Here is a 24590-nt window from a genome sequence, read left to right on the forward strand (position 1 = left end):
ACTGATATTTTAGTAAGTTTTATTTGCAGCTCTGGTAATTTCATTTAAAAAAAAACCACAAACCAACAAAAATCCACCACACAACCTTGCATTCCCATTTGTCATTCTTCAGAGTACTGATGTTGTGTTTGACTTGTCTTTTCTTTCTTTATATGGTATGTACAAGAATTTTAATTGAAAAAAATATTTTGGATCCCCTAGTTCCACTGTATTGTACTGCAGAAATTGCCTGCATCAGCAAAATGCAGCAATATCTAGGTCAGTTCACTGCTGTATTCTCCTTAGAGAATATTGTATACTGATGACTGATTATTTGTCTTCCTACTGGAACACTTTTATTGTTACAGAATAGTTTCTAATTGCTTACAGCTGTATTTCTGTCTTAGAAAAAGAAAAAACCCTGAAGTACAGACAATATTCATTCTTCATTAATTTCGAGAAAAAAAAAAATCATGCAAAAATTTCCATTAAAGTAAATATTTCGGCTGTGTGACGATACTGCTTTCCTGCATGAAATGAGATGGTGTTAAAGATTCTGTGAAATTGATTGCAAATGTTAAATCAGAGATCATTTAGACCCTCAGAAATTTTGGTTAATCAGAGACTATGGATGCAAACTCCAAAAATTATTTTCTGTCTTTAAAATTGCTAAACATGTGATCTTGGTTTTACTATGTGTACCCTAACTACCTGTAGTAGTTGAACTCTGGGAGCAGGGATGTACACTCCAGCTTGTTTTCTAGAGTTTGTGTAAGACTTCCACTCAGGGGGTGGAAAAGGGACATACAAAAAGTAATACCAGATGGCATCTCCAGTGTGCTCTTTCCTACAACTTGGCTGCTGCTTTGAGGTGTGTTCTCACTTTTAGACAGAATTAAGCTGGACAGGATTAAGCAGAAGTAAAAAGTAGATTTAAGAAAATAAAAGCAGAAATGGAGAAATAACAGATGTACTGAAAGTCCTCCAACTCCAGGGGAGAAATGGTGTAGTTTTTGCTGTCTTTTTCCACTGGCAAGAACACAGAGGAAGAGAAATAGGAGATACTGGTGAAAGGAACAAACCAGTCATGCTGTCCTGAAGATGCTTGGCAAATGGGGGTGGTGCAGAGGGATGTTGGTGAAGTGCTGATGTATGGTAATGGTGGGACTTAGAGAATCAAAGGTAGGTAGTGCTCAGCTCACAAGTACTTTAGTTGTGTTTGTTATGTTCTGTGAGGATGAGAGGCACTCTAAGCTTTAGATATTCTCAATCATCATCATCATCCTATAACTTTCATTTCTTGAATGTTGTTTATTTTTGAAAAAAATTAAATGGTACAAAATAGGGGTGGAGAGGATATTTCTTCAGGCTTCTGTGGTTTTTGCCATTTTCTAAATGGAGCTACATTTATTTGAGTAGGCTGGAAATGTGTAGCTTCATGAAGTGCATTTTGAATTTCCTTCCCCCAGTGCATTTTGTTACTAGTGGTAAAGCAGATGAGTCAGTGGCAATTAGCTTGTATGTTTTATAGGTATCTACTTTGATTTGTGCTGAGTAGATAACTTCTGTGCTGAACAAGGGGTGATGTTTAGTTATTAGAATTGGTGAACAGAAATATTTACACATAATTCTTGTATGTCTAGTAAAATAAAGATCCTTCTGAAGCAATTGGGTAAAAGACACATCTCTAGTCTGAGAAAAATCTTGTATTCCTATTGTTTATTAGCTGCAGGGTGGGAGACCCTCTGCCCTCACCCCCAAATCTGTGGATCTTGTATATTTATTAATTTTTTATTTTTGTCTGTTGTAATTTTTATTTCTAATGAATGCCAGTGTTGACCTCATACAAGGGTTACAGTGCAAGACCTCTCACAGGTGTCCAAACTGGGGTTCTCAGTCATAATTTTCACCTAATTTGAGCTCCAGTGGATAGGATCGATAAACTTTATGCACTCTAATTTGATACTGAGAACCGGAAACAGATCTAAATTTTGAATAAGATCCTGTGCTTTTCTGTACAGGCAAATTTTTTTTTTTTTCTTTCTTGGAATTCCTTTTTTCCCTTGCTGCTATTTTGTAAATGTTTGAAAAACGTAGATATTGGCAAATCAGTTCCTAGTTACAGGAAATCCCCCTAAAAAGCACATCCTTTGTCCTTGTATAGAGCTTCTGGACTGCATGGTCCCACCTAAGCTTGATAGGAGAAGGTAGTTCACAGAACAGAGAATTGGGTTGAGATGGAGGTCCTGTGTAGGACATGTCCAGGATATTGGTGATGTGAGCAGGTTCGGTCAGGGCTCTCTAGTTCTTCCTTATGCAGTGGTGATTATTTTAGTTTCTTTCCTTCCTTTTTTCTCTTGTTACTGTTCAAATCCCCACATTCCCCTGTCTGTTGCTTTTCCAAATCCTCGTGTCAGGGTCTCTCACAACTCTGTTAGCCCTTGCCCAAATCAATAGCCATACTTTCAAAAGCTTTCAGGGAAAGCACTGGCATTTCTGAATACTGCTCTTGTTGCTCACTGTGTCTGTTTTGTGGCACCACTTGGTGACTTTCACTCAGTATAAATGTATGTAAATTTTACTGCCTTCTATCAGGGATAGAGTCACACTAGGTGATTTTACTAGTCATTATAATGATTCTTTTGTATTGCAGATCCTTTTAAGACGTGATTTGTTTTCAGATGTTGGTGCTGGAAAGCTTTTTGTTGTTTAGCTGAAATGTAGAACATTAGGAAAGAAGCCTATCAACCTTTTCTACTTGAAATTCGGGCTACTTAAGTATTATTGCTCTCTTTCATAAAATTAAGTCAGTAATTACTCATGCATTCTTCAGTGGTAGCTGCTTAGCAACATGTTTTCTGTGGATAGGTTAGATCAAAGTGCTGGCCTGCAGGTTGTATTTTTCGCTTTGGTGGGATGAAGTGCAGTTGTTTTGATGTTAGGTTTGATGGATTTGTTTGCCACTGCATTCATTAGCTTCACATCAAAAAATTGACAGGCTGTTAAATGAAACTTTGGCTTAGATTTTCAGCTTGACTGTTTCAAGACCTTTGTGAAGATATTTTGTTTTTGTGCTGCAGCAGCCTCAAGCAGTTATGACTGTTTCAAAGGGAAGAAAAGTTATTTAGTATCCTGATTTGTTTGGGCAAAAGAGAGTCATTGTCTTGAGGATAGCCATGTCCAGCTTATGCTATCCAAACAACATATTTATTAGAAAATATATATTGAGAGACAGTATGTCTGACAAATAATTTTATCAGAGAAGAAATTATACTTACTGCACAAAAGCACATTTCCACCTCTTATAATTTATTGAGGTAATATTTTTTTTCAATGAGGATTATGTTTAGGTTGCTTTTGTACAATAAAATATTAGTTCTCTGTTTGAAAACAAAAATAAAATTTCTACTTCTATGTACCTTTTTTTTTTTTTTAAATGTGGGTAAGTGATTTAAAGGCCTAGACTTAAAAATTATCTTGCTACTTCTACAGCAGTGTTTAAGTACTGAATGTCAGAAATAGTTATGCACATAAACTCATGAGTTATTCTTTTATCAGTTTCTTTTATTAGTTTGAATGAGGTACTGTGGTCAAAGAAACTTTTTTTTTAAACACTGCATGTTGATACATTTGATACCAGTCTGCAATGATACCAGCATCGTTCAAGCTGTAAAAACTAATGTTTTTACTGTCTGGAAGTCATAATTAGCTACCTTATATTATTGACTTGGCTGCTAATGAAATCTTACAAGGATTCAGGAACCAGACATGCTTTTCATTTCTGGTCCTGATGTTAGTACACCACTTCAGAAGAAATCCTGTGCATTCTGCCGTTTGATGTTTCACTTCATAATTATAGTGCCACTCTCAGATTTATAGTTGTCTTGGAATGTTCTCTTTTATTTTTTCTGTATTTCTTTTATCTTGATCTGTTCCTTATCTTTTATTTTTGCCCATCTTACTGCCATAATCTACTGCCCCTGTTTGTATCTTACATCACAAACTCAGCATTTCCTGAGAACAGCAGCTATTAAAATTTCCCACTCTAAAATCTCTTCCTGTAATGGGGAGATTGTCAGTCTCCCAGTGGGCACTAACTTGTACACTTCTAGACTTCTAGTACTGTGACATCTTGAATTAAGAATTGTAATCGTTTTAGGAGTAGGAAGGAATAGTAATAATCACAATATTTTTACCTGTAAATGCAAAGAGAATTATTTTCTATTTTTTTTTTTACCTTCCCATTTTGGTAGAGCAGCTGGTTGCAAGTTCATAATCTGAAACTTCATATGATTGTGTTTTTATGTTTTCACAGTCTGTGCTACGCTATGTGCAAGTACGGTTGTTATCTGTGACTAGTGTATTCTGTGGTTCTGAAGTTCAGTGTGGATTCTAATGAATCTTTTCCATCTCGATGTAGCCTAACTTTTGTGTGTGTGGTACTACAGTATGTGTGACTAAGGTTATGCATGCGTGTTTCTGGCCCAGGGCTCTCATGCAAGCTGTACTGTTTTATTAAATAAATATGAAACCACTACTATCAGATTTTTATTTTTTTTTAAAATGCCATTTTGAATAAGTAAGGAGAGGAGAATTCCTTAAAATAAGATTTTAAATGTTGGAGTACATTCTGGCAACTGTGAGTGAGTAGAAATGATGGAATCTAATTTTCCTTTGATTTTTTTTTTTCTAAGTGACATTATAGAAGTTCTATTTATCAAAATAATAAATGTACCAAGTTGCATACTTGGTAGTTGTTTAGAAGTTTTTGTTTTATAGGAGCTTTCACCAAACTTTTTCATAGAAAAAGTCAATAATTTACAATAAAATTGCCTTTTCAGAAGATCATTTATATGAAATTTTGAGTAAATCAATACAGTTTGTCTTTCCTTACTTTTTATCAGAACGCAGATTATAATTATCCTTGAAATACTGAGGAAAAACTATTGTCATTAGGTACCTTTCTGTCCATATATTAATGTCACAACCTGTAAAGAGAGATTACTTTCATTCCAAGTTTTTCAAGAAAGAAGAATTTTAACTAAGAAATTATTTTCATAAATTTGAGTTTCACAAAATAGGCTATCTGGGCTTGAATCAGCTCTTGAAACACAGGTGTCTCCACACCATTTGAGCTAGCTTGAGATATTTTGCCTTGCTTTGTCTAGCCAGAAGAGTACCAATCTCCATGAATCCAGTGGAATATTTGGAGCTCAGGCAGATGTCACAGATACCAGAAAGTGTTTCAGGTGTCAGTGCATGCCCAGGCAATTGAAGTGAGCCATCCATCATTGTGTTCTCTTATTTATACCATTTGCATAAGTTAAACTTGTCCTAAAAATTGACTGCATTCCTCTACTCTAAGAGGAATTCAGTTCTCTAGCCTTGCTAGAATATTTTGTATTTTGACACTAGGAGTTGACCTATGCCAATAAGCAAAAAGATGGCTTAAGTGTTAGGGTTCAGTTCCCTTAAAAACACCACCCCCCAACCTTTCTTCTCATAAACCAAGCCCTCCCCCGACTTCTTCTGCTTCTTTTTCTTCTGCTTCTCCTGTTGTCGTCTTATTATTTTGCAACCATTTTGACTCTACGTGTGAACCATCAGAGAGTTCATGTCTTTGCAGTTGTAGGAGGTAATTATAGTGCTAGGTATTGGTGATAAGCAATGTCCTCCAGGTTGACTGGTGCTGGAAGAGTGAGATATGCTTCTGTTTCACGGATTTCACAGTAAATTGCTGCCAGCAGAAGGAAGTATGGTCTCAGAATACTAGAAACCATTCTGTTGGTGTTCTTCCATGCTGTATCTGTTGGTCTCTGACATTGTCTTGAACTCAAGTGTTTCTGGTTTTGGTTTGGGGTTTTTTTTGGTGTGGTTTGGTTTGTTTTTGTTGGTGTGTGTTTTTTTCTTTTTTCATTTTTTTTCTTTTTTCTTTTTTCTTTTTTTTCTTTTTTTTTCTTTTTTTTTCTTCTTTTTCCTTCCTTCTCTAGAGATGAAGCTTTGTATGAAGATGATTTTCATTCAGTTAACCTATGTATCTTCTACTGGGTCCTTCTACAGGATTCACCTCTACTGGAGATGAATCACTCCTGAAGTTGGTACTAGACTCACTAGTTTGGCTCAGGCCAAAAATACTGTGGAGATAAACACATACCTGCAATTTTCTCTCTGTTTTTCTGAGAGTCTGTGGAAAGATTGAATAGCAGTGTCATAGATTTGAAACACACATGGCTTATTTCCTTCCTTCATCTGAAAGAAAACACTGTAAATATAAATACACAATTCAAAATCCTTGACCTAGTCTGAGCAGTAGAGAAGGCTTGTATGAATGAAGAAGAATAAATGATATACCCACATCCTGAGGTAACTACACCAGGGCAAATAAAGTGTAGGTATTACTTTTAGTACAAATGAGCTTAGGTAGCCTGGCAGATATGTGAAACAGGAGTCGAACGTGGCAATATGCCTCAGCTGCAGGTTTAGCGTCCCCACTGTGCTTCTTACTTGAGTGAGTAGGACTCTAGTTTATATGCTACTAGATTAAAAAGTCTTAAGGTTTAAAATTCTTGAAAAGGATCTTAAATGTACTATATAACTTGTACTGTTTTGATTTTATATAAAACCCACAATAAAACATATTGCTATGCTTTACAAAAAGTAATTTTGAAGTATATTTTGAAATAATTTTCTGAAATGTTTTATAGCAAAAAAAGTTGAATTAAGACCTTGGTGGCAGTGTGGTTGTACTCAGTTTTTAAGGTTTGTCTTTCTGCCTGAAGCATTAACCACTTTCAGGTTGCTGGGAGAAAAGGTAGAATCAATCACCTTGAAGGTGTCATCTTTCTCTGAGGGTATATATAGTCACCTGTCCTGGTTTAAGCCCAGCCGGTAACAAAGCACCATGAAGCCGCTCACTCACTGTCCCCACCCTGGCTCTGGTGGGATGAGGAGAAAACATAAAGAAAAGCTTGTGGGTCAAGACAAGAACAGGGAGTGGTCACTCACTGGTTATGGTCATGGGTGAAAGACAGACTCAACTTGGGGCAAAACCAAAATCAATTTAATTTACTACCAATGAAATAAAAAATAGTGAGAAGTAAACCCAAATCTTAGAACACCTTCCCCCCATCCCTCCATTCTTCCCAGGCTCAACTTTACTCCCAATTTCTCTACCTCCTCCCCCCAGAAGCACAGGGGGACGGGGAATGGGGGTTGGGGTCTGTTCATCACATGTTGTCTCTGTTGCTTCTTCCTCTTCAGGGGGAGGACTCCTCACTCTTCCCCTACACCAGCATGGGGTCCCTCCCACGGGCTGCAGTCCTTCATGAACTTCTCCGGCATGGGTCCTTTCCATGGGCTGCAGTCCTTCAGGCACAGACTGCTCCAGTGCGGGCTTTCCCATGGCGTCACGGCCATCTTCGGGGGCAACCCCCTGCGCCAGTGTGTGCTCTTCCAGGGGCTTCAGGTGGGCACCTGCTTCCCCGCTCCCCTCCATGGGCTGGGGGGGGACAGCCTGCCGTCTCACCACGGGGTTCAGGGTCATCCCCTCCTCTGGCGCACCTCCTCCCCCACCTTCCTCACTGACCTTGGTGTCTGCACAGGGTTTTCTCTCACATTCCGCTTCACTCTCTGCTGCAGGTTCCCCCTCTTAAATCTGTTCTCCCAGAGGCACTACCACTGTCACTGATGGGCTCGGCCTTGGCCAGAGGCGGGTCCGACTTGGAGCCAGGAAGCTTCTAGCAGCTTCTTGCAGGAGCCACCCCTGCAGCACCTCCCCTGCTACCAAAACCCTGCCACACAAACCCAAAACATCACCTCTTAACTCAGTTACAATATTAACACCAAAGGAAGATACGTATTGATGTTTTAGATAAAGTGCACTTCTGTATGGTTCATTACAAGACCCTGCATGCATTCTTAGAGTGAAATAAGTTATTCATTCTTTTGTAAGTGCATAAACATATAACCAAATAAATTAAGGTAAGACGCTGTATTTGTTCTCTGTATGTAATATGGTCTCATATATTCAGCAACCTTTGTCAGATCAATAACTAACTTCTAGATCTTGACAACAAAACCAGCTCATCTTGCCTTTGCCATGTGACATCACACATGCTTGGGATTCTGGGGGACAGTTTTTCACCTGAAGTTTCTGTTGCAAATTTATATATATATGTATCTATATATAGAAAGATGGATTGCTCTAGGGAGCTGGAACAGTGTTTATTTCTAGGGGGCAGTTGAGTTTGAAATATCCAGCAAACATCTGAATAAAAAATAAAAACTTATTTTATCTTGGTGTCATTGTGCTTATGTCTGGTTTTTCCAACCTATTCCAATTACGTAATTTCAGTTACTTCTTCTGAATACCTTCATATAGGACAGTAAATGCTGTGTTTTGATGGCCTTTCCAAACTATGCTGAGAACAATCACAGTATGTAAGAAAGATAGAGAGGTCGGTGTATTTTGGTGCATTATTATGAGTGCTGTGGGGATAAATCTGTGATATACGTAGAGGAGAAATTTAGTTCAGGTACTGCAATTTTGTTTTGTTTCTTTTTTATGCCTTTTTTTAAAAAAAAAAATGTTTCCAACGAATCAAGAGACAGACTGAAAAATTTACTCAAAAAGAGGAAAGATACCATCAAGAAATCTCCCCAAATCCCCTTCTTTATGTTCTTCTCCCGTTTTTATATAGATGATGACGAGGTGTTGATAAACACGGCTCTGTGTATCAGTCTTTAATTTGTTAATCAGGATATAAGAATCTTTCTTAGAATCTGAGACTGGACAAGATTTTAGGAAAAAATCTGTATAGGTGGCATTCAGTAAGTGTATTGAACATCTATGAAACGGACTGTTAGGTAATCCCTTGGCAAATTGTTTGAAGTTAAAAATAATTCTAGTACTTTATTGTAAATCAGGTGACTTGTTGGTTTCTAGGTACTGTAGATGTAGTTATGAATGAAATATTTGAACTAAGCAGTTTTAAAGGAGTTTTAATGCTGGAATTAAAATTACAATGTAATAAGAAACAGTGTCCTAGGTGGTGCTCTTGATGTTCTGTGAACATTATTGGATATCTGTCAGAGTGGGTAGTGGGACCCGAGGGAGTCTAGATATAAAACATTTTGGGAAAAGTCTTCACAGATAATTCTGATTAAATAAAACCTAAAATTTATATATGATCCCTGACAATGGAAACCTTAGAAAAGAAAAGAGGAAAAGTTGTCATAGTTACATTTCCTTTTTTGTGTAGGTGAGATGTCTAATTAGATGTGGCTTTGTGTTGTGTTGAAGTTTTGCTGAAAATATTCCGTGTATTTAGAAGCTGTAAAGAGTGCTGCCTTAGCCTGTTTAATTAAGTGAGTCTCATATCTGTTCTCACTTCACCTCCAATTCCCTCTAAGGTGCGACTATAGTTGCAAAGGGATGATAAAGGATAAAGAAGTAGTGTGCTAGAGCTTGCTGGGTGCAAGAGGAAGAGTGTTTTCAGTCAGTCAAAGTGGACAAAAGGGTAAGGGATGGCTCTCAAGGTTACTGTATTTTATACAAGTTTCATTCTGGCTAGAGAGAAGAGACTGATGCTTACTTCAGCGAGGCAAGTCTAACCAGTGCTAGAAAATCCTCAGGAAAGACAGAGAAACAAAGAAAGATACCTGACTCCAAGTCTGCACATCATAGAACTAGGTATTGTATCTGTGATTATAAAGCAAGTTACTTGGAGGTGGTGGAATTACTAAAATGCTTTTGTTATGAAAGAAACTGTGAAAGAAATAGTAACAGCATTATGACAAATGTCAGACTTTGGAAAAATTATTGTGTGATTCTAAAAAGAAATAATTGGTTACATTTTTCGCAGTTGCGACATCAGGATGACAGTAAATGGTAACAAACAATAAAAAATATAAGTGTTGAAATGGGACACCCTGCATGGAATATAGCTGCAAAGAGGTAATAAGCAAAAGATTAACAACATCATGTGCTAGAGTTTGCAGGGAGTAAGAGGAAGAGCATTTTCTTTTTGCTTGATGTGATACCGACATTTACAGTCTGAGTTAACTTTGGTGCAACACTGGTTTAACTGAAAGCTGGCATGTTCAAGTAATTTCCTGAAAAAATGACACAGGATTTTACTTTTAGATTTTTATTCTAAACCAGATAAGTTGTGGTTTTGGCAAAATTTCAGATATTGAGATAGGGAATATACCCTCCACTGAAGACAGAGGAGCTGCTAGTAGTAAGACAGAGGAGCTGCTAGTAGTAAGACAGAGGAGCTGCTAGTAGTAAGACAGAGGAGCTGCTAATAGTAAGACAATATTAAGCTATGTGGTATGACTAAATCTATAAAATAGCAACTATCTTCAACTCAGTTTCAGATATTCCTCTACCCAAAATGGAGGCAGAGTGTTTGCGGAAAAAGAGGCATGAGGACCTGTGAAATATAGAGAGAAGAAATAGTGAATAAAAAATGGACATAGGTTGCTGAGGCACTGAAAGCGTGGTCCTGAGAAAAGTGGGAGATTTAAGGGACTGAGGAAGAGACAAATAGAATTTCTGTTCTTGCCATTCCAGTCCTCTTTTACTATTTGATTACTGTTGGCTATAGGGGATAAATATTTCTTACCTGCATGCAAACAGGTTAATATCAAAGAAGTACGTGCCTGCATGATGAATTTAATCTCCTACAGGGAGTGGTCTCAAGTGTTGTTTAATACTCTGAACAAAACAAAGTAGGGTTTTAAAAGTCAAATAGTTTAATTGGTGCAAAATTGAAGTATTTTGTTGGAAAAAATATGGTAAAAGAACAAGATTTTTAAGTTTTAGACTGGACTTCAGTACAATAACCAAATATTGGTCATTTTTTTAGTGCAGAAGTACTTTGAGAATTTGGGTGTTTGTGCCTTTAAAATCTGCTCATGTTGGTTTTGGTCTAGAGCTAGAGAGGAAAATTCTTGAGGTCTTCTCTAAAGCTGTGGAAAGCACCTTTAAAATGAAGTTTTCATTGAGTTTGGTAAGAAAGGAGGAACTAATTTGTCAGTTGAGCCCCCCATGTTGTTATAAAACTATGTATTCTGCATAGTTAAATAAAATGTAATTGCTGGTGCCTTAATAAAGCAGTAGTTGGATATGGATCCCTGTGTACTTTTATTGCTATTCATAACTACTGGGTCTCCATAGGTCTACACCCTCTAATCCTTATTAAACTATTAATCTGCATGCAGCTAGCCCCACTGAGCAAAGTGTTTCCAAATTTGACTTCAGGATTTGACCCTTTTATAGTGCAGGCTGAAAAGAGAAATCAGTGTTGTATCTTGGGGAAGTCAGTTATTGGATGAATTTGTGCGATTCTTCACTTGTGCTCCCTGGTTAGGCTGAAGTAGCTGCTCTACTCAATGAATTGCTTGGAAATTCTTACTGGTTTTTAGAAAAACCTGCTACTGGCAACATAGCTTTAAAATGTGTATGGGCTTAGAGAATGTGTGCAGTTGGTATGCACCTCTGATAGGAAATACATCAAATTCACTTTCATTTGTTTGATAATCTCTTATTTGTTGACTTCCCAGAAGTTATTCTGTGTTTGGTATACCATAACCCTGTTTGCTTTCAAGAGAGCTGGTGCAATCACACAAAAATTGTAATTGTCAAATCCAGTCCATTTAATCTTTTTTTTATAAGTTTATTTAAGATTTTTGCTGCTCTAGAGCTGTTCCTCTTTCTCCTTCACATGCTGCCTTCCCAAAGTGAAAATGCAATTTCTACAGTAATCTCCAGATTTAGGAAACTGGGGGAGAGTTCTGCTACCGTTACTTGTACAAAGTGTTCTTGAAATTGTAGAAGTTATTCTCTCGCTTTGGGCAAAGCAGGTGACAGCAAATTCTGGACAAGCCAGTTAGTTTTCCGATTGAATCATATATAGTCCTGCAGGTTTGATATTTGGAGCTAAGGGTTAGGGACTCTGAGCACAGGTAGGTATGCTTACAGGCCTTTTCTTCCCATAATGCTTTTTACAACAACTGTTAAAAATTATGTGAGGTTTACTTTTCACTAAAGTTTATAAATTGCTTCAAGAGCATTCTAATTGAATTCTTCTTTCTTTTCAAAATAGTTTTCTTTTCAAAATCATTGGTTTATTAATAATTGTTATCAAGCAGTTCTCTATCACCTGTTTTAAAAAAAAAGAAATGCCACACGTTAGTGTAAAAATGTTTCATGCACATATAGGTAGACTAGTCAGTCATCAGCAACCCCTGACATATGACTCAATTGAGTGCTGACAGTGTTTTGAAAACAGGACAGTTTCATAGTTTTTCTGTTTATGATCTCTAAATCCTGAACATCTTGTTAAAAAAACCTCACAAAACCCAGTTTAGGGCATTTTGTAAAAAAGACTATAGAGCACTAGTGTCTTTTTAGGAAATTATTGCATATTTGGATTTTTTTTTTCCCCCTCTGCTTACAAAGTGATCAGAAAGAGTCAGCATTAATCAGTAAAACTGAGTAAAGAGGTTATGTACTATCTATAACTTAGAGGATTTCAGTAAACCATCTTTACTTACAATAATTGCAGTATTAGCAGCAGAACAGGTAGATGGTTTGCTTTGCTGAATTTCTGCCAATTCCCTCACTTTGTTTTGATTCCAACAAAAACAGGGTCTGTAAAAATAAAAAGGTGGAACCTCATTAATAAAATTTAGCAGGTCTGATGGCCAAATCACTGAAAGGAAGAACCTGAGAAAGTTTTCTAGTCTTTACCACTATGTACTGGAGATCTGTGGCCTCTGAAATAGAGCACTACACCATGTGTTGCAGGAGGGAAACGGATCTGCAAACTTATAACCAGTTAGCCCATTGGCAGTGTGGTGCATGCATCTATCTATCTATCTATCCTAAATAAAATCATCTCAATATTTGTTTCTTAAGCTTGGAAACATATCAGAAACACCCTGAGGTGCACATTTCAGATGTTATAGTTGTTTTTTGTTTGGTTTTTTTTTTTTTTTTTACACTGTTAGTAGATGTTAGAACCTGGGGAGCATTTCCATTTTTTTGTACTGGAGAGTTATAAGATCTATATTATTTTATCCTTGCTTACCATCTTAGAATGATATTCTGTACATTCTTCAGAGTGTGTCAGTCTCTTGTTATATCTTCACTTTTTCTTCCCTGTTATAGGGTTTTCTGCCTGGAAAAAGGGTAAAATCTTCCGTGGTCCTCTTGTGGCTGTGGTCAAAACATCCCTGCAGTACTTCAGAAGGGCTTTCCCCTCTTTCCTTTTGTGGTGTTGACAAACTTGTTTATTAGTTGCTTGATCTTGCAGACCCAGTCTTGCAGACTTCTTAAAAGAAGCTGCTCCTTGATGTTGTAAGTGTTGTTGTTATTGAATCCCATATTCAAAATTATGAAGTTTTTGCTTTACTTCAGGTACAATTAGAATATATTCAGAGGGTTGGGTTTTGGTTTTTTTTTAGATGAGGAAACCTTTCAAAAAATGTCATGCTCTTGAATTTCATGTCTTTGTGTGGGGTGGAGTATGGAAATAAATACCAGTTCTTGTAGGATTTTTGACCTGGTTAAATTAAAAGCAAACTTTGTAATGCAAGAATGATTTTTTTTTTTTCCTTTTTTGTAGTTTGACAAGCTTCTAACTAAACATTTTTATTTCTGACATTTGAAAGTGCTGCGCATTTTCAGGTCCTATTGACAGCTAGCATAATTCAGCATCTTTAAAGACCAAGCAATTTTTTATTTAATTTCAGACAGAATTTTAGTGTTAATGACTACCGATGGGTCTCCTGCATCTTTCTGGCTCTGAAACTTTTATGAGAAATACTACATATATTTTTTGTAGGAAGATTTATGTTTTCTGTGAGACAGCTTTTCTGCTGCATACTCATCAAGTGCTTGTCTTGCAAGAGGAGAGAGGTGGTAAGTTCAACAGAACTGTTCAGTTGCTTTGTGTAACATGTGTTGCCATAATCAAATGGGTAGTGATAGTGTAGTGCATTTGTACAGAATCAACCTGGAGAGTGAAGTGCATTTTTCTTCCTCTGGCTTTGTTGCTAAACTCCAACATGTGACAGAATCAGTACTTTGTTTCATAAAAATGATGTGTCTAGCACATAATGGCTAATTTAGAATAATGTGAAATTTTATTGACTGCTGTGCTGCTTGTAAAATTGTTACAAAACAGTTCAAATTGGAAAAGCTTTGAATCCAAAGAGAATAAATTTCATGTGAATGCCTTTAATTAAATTTTGCTTAATTTAAATAATGTAATTTGTATTGATTATGCTGCTGCAGTTCATTTGGATTTTTATTTTTAATTAACATTCAGTAATCTTATTTTACCTTCCAAAGCTATTCATAAAATGACTGTGAAGAAAATGCAAGTTAATTTAATTAACACTTATATACATTTATTAAACCAAAATCAGGCCATAATTTGTCCCCCTCCTCTCCTTTGTGAAGGTATGTTGTACATAGTAATATTTCTTACAAGGACAACAATCCAATTTTATTTGGATTCCTCCCCCCTCCCCTAAGCAAATCTGTGCTCGTAGAGTCCTAAAATGGCGTAGGTGCTTCTTTTGTTCTATGTCAGAGGCTGCCAGCACTACCTTCTGAAGCTGCTGGGATGATTACTAAAGTGCAGCAAAATCCTGTTATTTCCCTGTGCATCCTGTAACTTGCTCTGTGGCTTCTCCCTATTAGCTGGTGTCTGTGCTGCATTGAAACGCAGTCTCAAACTTGGATGACCTCTTAATAATTTTCTGGCAAGGAAGTTGCCAGCTGATAGTACTACATATGTTGAAAACAATCCAGAATGAAAGACTTGCTGTATTAACTGAGACCATGAATGCTGTGTTAAGGCTTATTGCTATTACTTGATTTTTTTTTTTTTGCCCCCTCTTTGTTGGTATTATGAGCAGTTTGAAAAGAGAGTTTAAGATTATTTTGAGGCAAGACAGGTGATATACATGCATTTATTTATAAGTATGCAGTGATAAACATGCAATTTATTTCTGCATCTGTGCATGTGAAGGAGGAGTCATGTAAAGTGAAGGTTACTGGAAATGTTGAAGGGCAGAGAAGCTGAACAGAAAGCAGGGCTGAAGAGCTAATAGCTTGGCAAATGTCTGTGCCTTAACACTGGACTGGAAAACTGAAGATATGGAACTAGCTGAGTTCACAGAGGTCTTTGCAAATATTTGTGCAAGACAGAAATCTTTCTAAGTGGTAGCCTCAAACACCAGGTTTTGAACTTTGATTAACACTTAGTTTACTTAAATTCAGTTAGAAAGATTGAACTATTGTTGACTCGCTAAGTAAAAGTCTCTTTTTCTTAGAAGTAATTACTTCAGATACTGGTAACATAGTGGTGCTATGTTAATTCTGTCACACATTCTGTCATAAGGGGAGACCTTATCACTCTCTACAACTGCCTGAAAGGAGGCTGTAGTGAGGTGCGTGTCAGTCTCTTCTCCCAAGTAGGAAGCAATAGGATGAGAGGAAATGGCCTCAAGATGCACCAGGGGAGGTTTGGATTAGATATTAGGAAAACTTTTTTCACCGAAGGTTTATCAAGCCTTGGAACAGGCTGCTCAGGGAAGTGGTTGTGTCACCATCCCTGGGGGTGTTTAAAAGACATGTAGACTTCGTGCTTAGGGACATGGTTTAGTGGTGGCCTTGGCAGTGTTAGGCTAATGGTTGGACTTAATGACCTTAAAGGTCTTTTCCAACCTAAACGATTCTCTGATTCTATACCAGAGCAGCAGCTTAAAAGTGCTGAGCTAATCAGACCTTACTGTTATAGCTGGAAGCAAAATTATGTGGGATGTTGACAAACTAGACAGAAATCTTTAGCAGTTTGTGTTCTGAGGTGAATGTGCTTTCCAGGGTCTCTCATTTCTGGTTGTTGTGTCTCCTCTTAGTTTGTGATTGGATGACTGATAGGTTTTATTGTTCTTCATGATAAAATCATAGCAGCAAGCAACTCTGTGAATTGTCCCATCTGTTCTTTCTGCAGTTATTATGATTCCTGCCTGTATGCATAGGTTGGAAAGATAGTTGACAGTAAAAGAATATTCCTTTCCAAATTGTTTCTTCAGTGCCTTTTTATGTGGGCACACATTTGTGTGTTTGCCTAGCCTGTGGTTATGTGGTTATGTTTGCCTTTCAGGCTTACGTATGATTAAGCATTTTCAAATTAATTAACAATAATGTTGTGTAAAAGCATTGCGAAGCAGCATACATGCTTATTTGCCAGCTTTATTCATCTCTTACTTCCCTAGTAATGCACAGTGGGTCTCCCTGTCATTAGTGTAAGCTAATAATTGTACTTATTTGTTTTTCTCTTTCTTAAGTGTCCTACTAACAATACAGCAAGAAATGAAGTACAAAAAGCTGTGTTTAAGGTATTATCTAGATGAACCATAGAGATTTCGCAAGTATTAATAAGGCTATTTTTTATTGAACAGTAATGAATTTGGATCTTTTGCATGAATGATCTGCAAGTGTTCGCTTAAAAATGTAATTCATAATGCAGATTCCTTGATTTGCTTTGCTTTATTTTCTCCCTCTACATAATTTATAAATGAATTAGTTGGTTACTTAAAATAATGTTTAAACTATTTTGCATTGCTGTCTGTATTCTGTTTTGTCTCCAGTTGCAAATACTTGAAAACACATGAATATATGTTGAAAAACTGAAGGAGTAATTAAATGATCAGATTTGACTGCATTGATACTGTGAATCTTCAGAAATAAGATACAAGAAGTTTATTGATACTATAGGACTTTTGAAAGCAAGTTAGAATTGATTTAGTTGTTTTCTCAGAACTAGTTATAAATGAAAATGCTGACAATTAGCCAATGAAGGTTTTTTTAAAATACTTTTAAAGTTTTTGCACTGCTTTAATTTCATTCTTAAGAAAATTAGCTGTTGACTTTTTGCAGTAATATTAGGTCATAGATATCATAGCTGAATAAAGCAAGTATGCAGAGGTCTGGCAAATGGACTCTGCTTCAGTAAGTCTAAAAAGGGAAGGCTCTGAGTTAGGCAGAGGGGATTCATGTCACATTTGTTATCTTAGTCCTTTAATAACTGTAGTGACCAGAGACATGAATGCAAATCTTCTCATGTCATTTCCATCATTATTTGGCTATGTCTATAAAAATTACTAGTGATAAACTCTGTTCTGTGCAAACTCTGAAAGACACTGATAAAGAGCTTTTCAGAAGAAAGAATATAAAGTCAGGTGACACACAGAAGTGCTGTTTCTTGAGGGCTTCCCTAGTGTGTAAATCTTACAGAATTTCTTCAAATTTTAAGTAAAGTGAAATGAGGAAAAATTGATTTTTTTGAAAAGACGTTCCATTTTTTCCTTTCTCTTTTTTGTCCCCCCCCCCTTTTTTCTTTTTTCCTTTTTTTTTCCCTTTTTTTTTTTTTTTTTTTTTAAAGCCTTCTATTTGTTGCAGTAGAACTGCTTGGGATTTTGTTGCTGGCTTTTAGAATCTACTGGTAATTACCATGGTTTACTATAGGCGAAAAAAAGGAATACAAGTTTTTTGCTGGACATGAATGCATCATTTATAGTTACAACAGGTGAGAATAAAAATTGTTTTAATGGTATTCTTGTTTTTAATCCTAGAAGGAACACACCTTTATAAAGTGCAGTTTTATGGATAGTTTAGCAGTTCAGAACTTCCTGGACCAAGAAACCACTTAGATTCTTCAGAATTTTTTATGGACCCTATGTGGTTTGGTGAATACCAGAAGGTGTTGCAGGAGTGTCACTCAGTATGATGATGAACAAGCTCCAGTGTATTGCAACTGTGTTGTGCCTATTGAAATATGTAGATTGGCTGTCGAGTGATTCCTTTACCTCCATAAACCATTAACTCCACTAGCCATTAACCAAAGAAACATTACTTGAATTAGTAGATATCTTATTTAAAATGATGTTTGTCTTTCAGTATAATTTTTATTTTTTTTTTAAGGTAATGGTCACTTAGGGGTCACTCATACAATAAAGGCACATAGTCTATCAGGTACTTTTAGCAATACTTGGCATCCTGGTTGAATTTGTGGTCATAGTTATTCTGTTACCCTGTCACTCTTACAAATGACTTTCATTTAGTCTGATTTTGGGGGGAAACTTTGTCATAATCTGAACTGTTACTCCATGTCTGTTGGTGAAAAAATATTTTTCATTCTGTTGTTTGCTCTTTATTATTCCCATTTAGCATCTGACTTTTTTTTTCTTGCTTTCCTGATAGCCCAGAAAAGAAAGTGTTTCACTTCATATATGGCCTTTACTGTAATTGTGAAATTGACTTTCAGTATTGTTTAATCACTGAAACAACTGTTCAGCAGCACTACTTCACTGCAATATAAAAGAATGTGCAAACAACTTTTTAATAAGTTATAATACAGAACAGCAGAGACTCTCTATAAGGCAAATTCTAAACATAATCTGCATTCTTTTTTCAATTCTGAAAATGCAATTTTACATCCTATGTAGGTGAGCATTGGTAGACCTCCTGTCTTCCATTCTTGAGTTCTTAAGCTTTTGTGTTAAGTTTATTCTCTGAATGTTCAATCTTTTTAAGTATTTTTCTGGCAGGTTTAGGCTTTTAGCACTATGAATGGGTCTAGGTACCAGAAAAGATTCATGACTTCCTGGCCATTCTTAATTCTTAGTTCATTTACTGGGAAAACAAGTACAGAAAAATTCTACTTCCAAGTTCAGGAAATACCTAGTTTAAAATTTCATAGTATCATGTATTTCATTAGGGTTACCATTCAAGAAGCAATTTTCAAAGCAGATGGTTTGCGATAATGAAGACAAGTGAGATGGTAATTCTAATAAGCCACGGGTGAAATTAGCACAACCTGGCCAACAGCCTTAATGCAAGTTCAAAGATGGGAGAAGTTCAGTGAGCAATTGCTTCATTTGATCTTAGAGGATTATTAGTTTATCATGCCATTTTTGGGCTTCTTGTGTATTTTCTCAGAAGGTCTTTAAAATAAAGATTATTTCCTTAACTATTTCCTTTGCACCTCCTTTGGGCTAGGACTTCTTTTGTAATCATGTCAATTCTCTGATCATAATTTCAATTTTAAGAGGATAACCTCTTTTTTTAAGGCTTCTCTTTCTAAAACCACCATAATAGTCTTTATCTTCAGTTGTTTTTTTCCCAAGTCCATCCAGACCTTTTAGGTCCTTACATTGAGCACTTCTGACTCAGAATGTCAGGCCTGCTTTTCATAAGATCCAGAAAACTTTAAATTATTCATAGCTGTCACTTCAGAATGAGCAGAAGACACCCTTATAAACATTCATTTTTCTACCTAGAGGCAATTGCTTTGTTTTCCTGTGAATATCTCAAGACCTCCTAAAGTCCCATCTAAGAATGTATGTAGTGTTCTACTTTGTGTGGCAATACCTTTGTTCTCTTATACCAATTGCTGGTTTACTCCTGTTCCTATTTACAGTTTTGATGTGTCTCTTTTTTTGATACCTGAATATTTCTGTTTAATCACATCACTAATATATGTTAGTTGATTAACCATCTGCTACTTATTAAAGTCCAAGAAATACTAGTATTTTGTCATAGTTCCTATTCTTTCTTTGCTTTTCAAATTGTTGTTGTTGTTACCTTGCAGTATGTGTAAGTATTGTAAATAAAATATATGTCATTATATTAAGAAATCGTATACCATCTGTGTGTGGGCAAGACAAGAATTACAGAAAATCACAACTTAGAGTGTTCTCTTTTCTGTTGTCTTAAACTTGTTGAGTTTTAGTGAAAGTGGCTTTTAAAACAGAAAGAATGAAGAAAACTTCATGTTAGGATGAACACAACTCCCTTTTATTTAGGATACATTGTAGGTACTATTTCCTTTTATTTGGGCATTTTATCTCAGGCCTGAAATCTTTTGTGGTTTAAAAAAATCCAGAAAGGCATTATGAAAACATCCTATTGAAAAAACGCAAGATCATTATTTACATCTTGGGATAATGTACTGCCTTGTTTCCAAGGTGATATTATTATACAAAGCGTGCTGCTAATCGCATTTTAAGAAAAGTATAAGGAAATCAGAGGCCTATATAGATTAGAGCTTAAATAGGTGATATGAGATGAAATTACGAAGTGTGATCTAATTAACACATCATAAAACTGCAGTTAAGGTAAAGCATTTGTGCTTTAGCACATGCAGGACCAAGAAGTTAAAGGCTGGAAGGGAATTTAGGCTGTAATTTGATCTGCTCAAGCCTTTCAAAGTACATTCAACTGTATCTGCACTGCTGCTGTTAATAACACATTAGCATTGCCAGTAGTAAGCTGTAGTGTTTAGGAAGAATATTTTAAAAAGCAGCAAGAATTTCTTCTAACTAATGGTTAAAATATTTATAAATGTAAATCCAATGTTTAGCCAAGGTGAGGTCTGGAGGCTATTATATAAGAGTATACTGTTTGATTTGTAATCTAAGTAAGTATATTTTTATCATCAAACAGTCTCCATGGACTAGATATAAGGTTCTTTCCTAACCTCTCCTGTATAGTTCCTTTGCCTTTGAACATCAGTGTGGAGTAGATTGTTTTGCTTGTTGCTAAAATAAGGTATAATTTCATATTCATTTCAAGGGAAAAAATGGTGTTAATGATATGTAACTTGATTTGACAAACATTTTCACATGGTAAGTAATTTAAAGTAAGATCATGCAGGTAAATTTATCTCAGTAAAAATGAAATTAGCAAAGTTTATTTTCCAACTCTTAGAGCAGAAAAAACCTAAAATTGCATGTTTTCTCTTCTTCAGATATCTTTTATATTTCTCTGTTTGCTGACAGTTCTTTGAAAAACAGAAATGACATTTGGGGTCAGCTGGAATTATATCATAGCAAAACAAATATTTGAGTTTCAGTAGCATACATTATTCAAGGTGTTTACTGGAGCACGAGTTTTGGTTTTATATCCAATTTTAGCTGTTCATCAGCAGAGGGCAATATAACTTCATACATTTCCTTGAAAGGATTTAATTTGTTGATCTTTTTATTTCTAGTTTTAACTAAAGGAGCACCTACTTGTAAATACTGAGAAAATATGTGAACTCATGATGAAAAAGCAATGAGCTGTGGTATTAGTATTCCTTATGCACTTTCAGAAGGCTGTATAAACTTCCTAGTAGCTGTACCCAATGGGAGGTATCCTCTAAGTTCATAAGTAGACAGTTAATGTCCAGACTTTATGGAGATGGCAAAACATGCTATTGCTTTTTTACTGGATTAGCTGATGCACCCTTAGCAACTAGCTGATGCACCCTTTTAGTGTTTTGGTTTTTTTCTTTCCCCGTTTCCCCCCACCCCCTGCCCCAGGACAGACTCATGCAAAGTTTGGGAGGCTTTCTGTCGTTTCTTTTTATATCTGTTTCGGTTTTACTGTGGGATTAAATCCCTTATGAAGAATTTGTAGTACTTTGCAGACTATGAGTACATGTGTTGTAAGTTAGGTGTGCTGAGAAGCTGTGCTGTGATAATTAAGAAAAAGTAGATACAGTTCTCCATTACAGCTCATTCATTCTGTATGTTGTGACAAGAAGAGTTTTGTTTTATGAGTGGGGTGGTAAAATGAGCCTTTACAGTCCTTAGGAAGTGTATGTACCATAACCTTTTAGTATATATCATGTTAATACTAATCTGTTATGATAGTTCTTTGATTTTTATGTTGCCATTTATATTTTCATTTAGTTCTTCTTTCAGGACATATCAGGAATCCTAAAATGGATATTCATGTGTGGCAAATTTTTTTTGAAAATATGCTTTCCTATTTCTGATGCTCTTGAGGCATATTCAGAAAGACTTCAGACATATGGTTTCTTGTTTTTCATCTTCTCCTTTGGGCATCACACATTCAAAGAGTCTACTTTACTGTCAGAACATAGATACAATTCCTGCTAACAGCCTGGGACAGGCAGCATTTACCAGTGTTAAAACATGAGGCTAAGATTAAAAGATTTTTGAGTTCTAGTTCCAGCTCTGCCCTTGGCTTCCTGAATGACCTTAGGCAGTTGCATCCATCTCTACTTTTGTTTCACATGCATTGGATAATGGTGGTCATCTTCTATTACCAAAATTGCTTTGAAGATTAATTTGCCACTGTTAAAGCTGTAAAATTTAAAATGCAAATAACAGTAGAACTCTAAGTACTGCATGCAGAAAAAAATGGCAGAACAGATCATGAAGAATATATGTATTTGGTATAACGTAGCTTTTGCATTTAAATTTTTGCACAGGTATTTGTGCTAATGTATTGTGTTCTAGTTCCAGATCTACTCCTAATTACAGGATTTGATTAAATCATTCAGTCTTTCACACTATCACTGTGTTGCAAAATGGGAACAATTTCAAATCAACTTCAGCAGGTATTAAAGTCTTAGTCTGGGAAACAGAAATGCAAGTAAAAATTATTATGGCTTTTAAAATTTTATTTAGAAAAAATCTGCAGAATTTTCATGTATAAATATAGTGCTGGATATATGGTTATGTCTCACAGCATAAACAAATTGTTAATTAAATATAGCATTGTTGGATGGTAAAAATGAACATAGTATGTATATGTAAATGTAAATAGCCATGTGTACATTAGAGAAGTAGGTTGAAAATCACCTTTCTAGCATCTTAGACGTTTCATTTACTTTAAGCTAAAAGGTTGTTTCATTTTTTAAAAACCATTAATTGGAGTCAATACAAAGACAGTTTTATAGACATCTTACTCCAGTTGGTGATTTTATTTTCCATTATAACAGGGTTAAATGAGGAAAAAGAAGCAGCCAGCATAATAAAGTGGATGACTTGCAGAGCTAAACCATTCTCATTCTCAGTGCTATATCCAGGCACATGTATGTGAACATTTTACTGTGTCTTGGTGGAGAGATGGTAGCTTCTTAAAATGTACTAAGTAGATAATTTATCACACTACCATATCCTTAGGCACTTGCCATTGTGCCATGTTCTAGCACTAAGGGGTATGTTTTTTTCTAATAATTTTGATGTTTAAAACATCCTTGTTATTAAAATACTCTTTGTAACCAAGTATGTATGTCACTGCTGTTTCATAATGATTATATATGTGATATTGAACAAATGACAGAAGAGCATTAATTTGAAGACTGTAGGACAAGTTGAGACATAACTAATTTTATTGGGCGCATTTCCATTAAAATATAAAATATCCAGAGTGCTTATTTAACATGGTGGTTGGTGACTAGTGAATTTAGTGGCGATGTTCTTGAAAGCTTACTTAGTACATTACTACCCAACAGATATCGCCTGAGTTCCCTCTCTCTCTGCAACAGACATTTTAAAGTATTGGAGAATATGATTCATGAAGGACGTTGGTAAACTAGGCATGAACAAATATGTCTGTAGCATCTTACTCTGATTGTCTGTTAGAACCTACTTTCAAACCAAACTAATGTGACAAGTTAGTTGTCAGAAATATATTTTGATCTGGTGCTTCCGTAATGTTTTATATTAGGTAGTTTATTTAAATAAGTCACATTTTAATTATATAAAGGTTGTTGGTTTTTTTTGACTTCATGTTTCAAACTCCATTTAATTATGTAATTAAACTTGTATTTGTGCAATTTTAGTGCAAGAGAAAGGAAAAGTACAGCTACATGGGGTTTTTGTTAGTTTGGTTTGGTTTTTTTGTTGTGTGGTGTGGGGGTTTTTTGTTTTTTTTTTTTATTATTTTTTTTCCTGGCAACTGCAATTAGAAATAAATGCAACATAGTCATTTCTAAGACTTGAGATAATACCACAGGAGTATAGTAAATATTACTGCTCCTATTCTGTGTGATGATGAGATGGTATAGATTATTATGATAAAACCATTCATTCCCAAGATTTAGTATATTTGTGTATAGAACTGGCAGGTAGAAAAGAAAATAGCAGGGATTCTCTTTCTGTGGTGTTGTTGTGTGCTGTTCCTCCCCTTTATTTTTCCTGTCCCTGTACTCTATTTTTTGTTGACTTTATTGAGAACAGGTTTGTTTTTGTTTTTTTTGAAAGCAGCAACGAAGGCATTTTAAATTAACTTACCCTGCATTAGTTGTCTGATCTCTGAACTGTTGAATGCATTTTTGTCTTGATTGTGCAAGACAAAAGGCTGCACCTTAGAAATATGGCTTACTTAGGTGACAACACTTGGACACCTGCCTCTTACCAACTGGTTGCAATTTGAACCTAACATTTGATCAGCTATGCTCTTGGACACTGAAATGTGAAGATAAAAATTCCAGTACCCTTTGCCTTCCCCTGCTCAGGTATGGGATGTACATTTTGAGATACGCATTTTCCTAGATGTGGTTAGGTGCTTGAATACCTCCGATTGGTTATCGTTCAAAATGATACTTCCCTTCTTTCCTTGAAAGAAGCTGGGGGAGGAATTAATCTTAAAGTAAATTAACATTTCCTTCTTGCATGATTGACAGTCTTGCTTCCTCTTGTGCTTGCTTTGCATTTCTTTGCACTTAAATTAGTACATTCATTTGTACATCAGTACTCCTTTAGTACTGAAAATATATGCAAGCTGAGAC

The 24590-nt window shown here is 35.8% G+C and overlaps 1 protein-coding gene across 13 annotated transcripts in view; it reads left to right on the forward strand.

The window, feature by feature from the left end:
• Window positions 1–24590, forward strand: part of KDM4C (lysine demethylase 4C) — a 279086-nt gene that overhangs the window by 64853 nt on the left and 189643 nt on the right. Inside the window, exon 9 of one of the 13 annotated variants that reach the window (XM_075021812.1) lies at window positions 5970–6532. The exons of the other annotated variants lie outside the window; for them this stretch is intronic. Coding sequence (XP_074877913.1) covers window positions 5970–5975 — 6 coding nt within the window. The 3' untranslated portion in view covers window positions 5976–6532. Of the gene's footprint in view, window positions 1–5969; window positions 6533–24590 lie in introns of those variants that run through there. 13 annotated transcript variants of the gene reach the window in all.

Source organism: Buteo buteo, chromosome Z (assembly GCF_964188355.1).
Source record: "Buteo buteo chromosome Z, bButBut1.hap1.1, whole genome shotgun sequence".
NCBI lineage: Eukaryota > Metazoa > Chordata > Aves > Accipitriformes > Accipitridae > Buteo > Buteo buteo.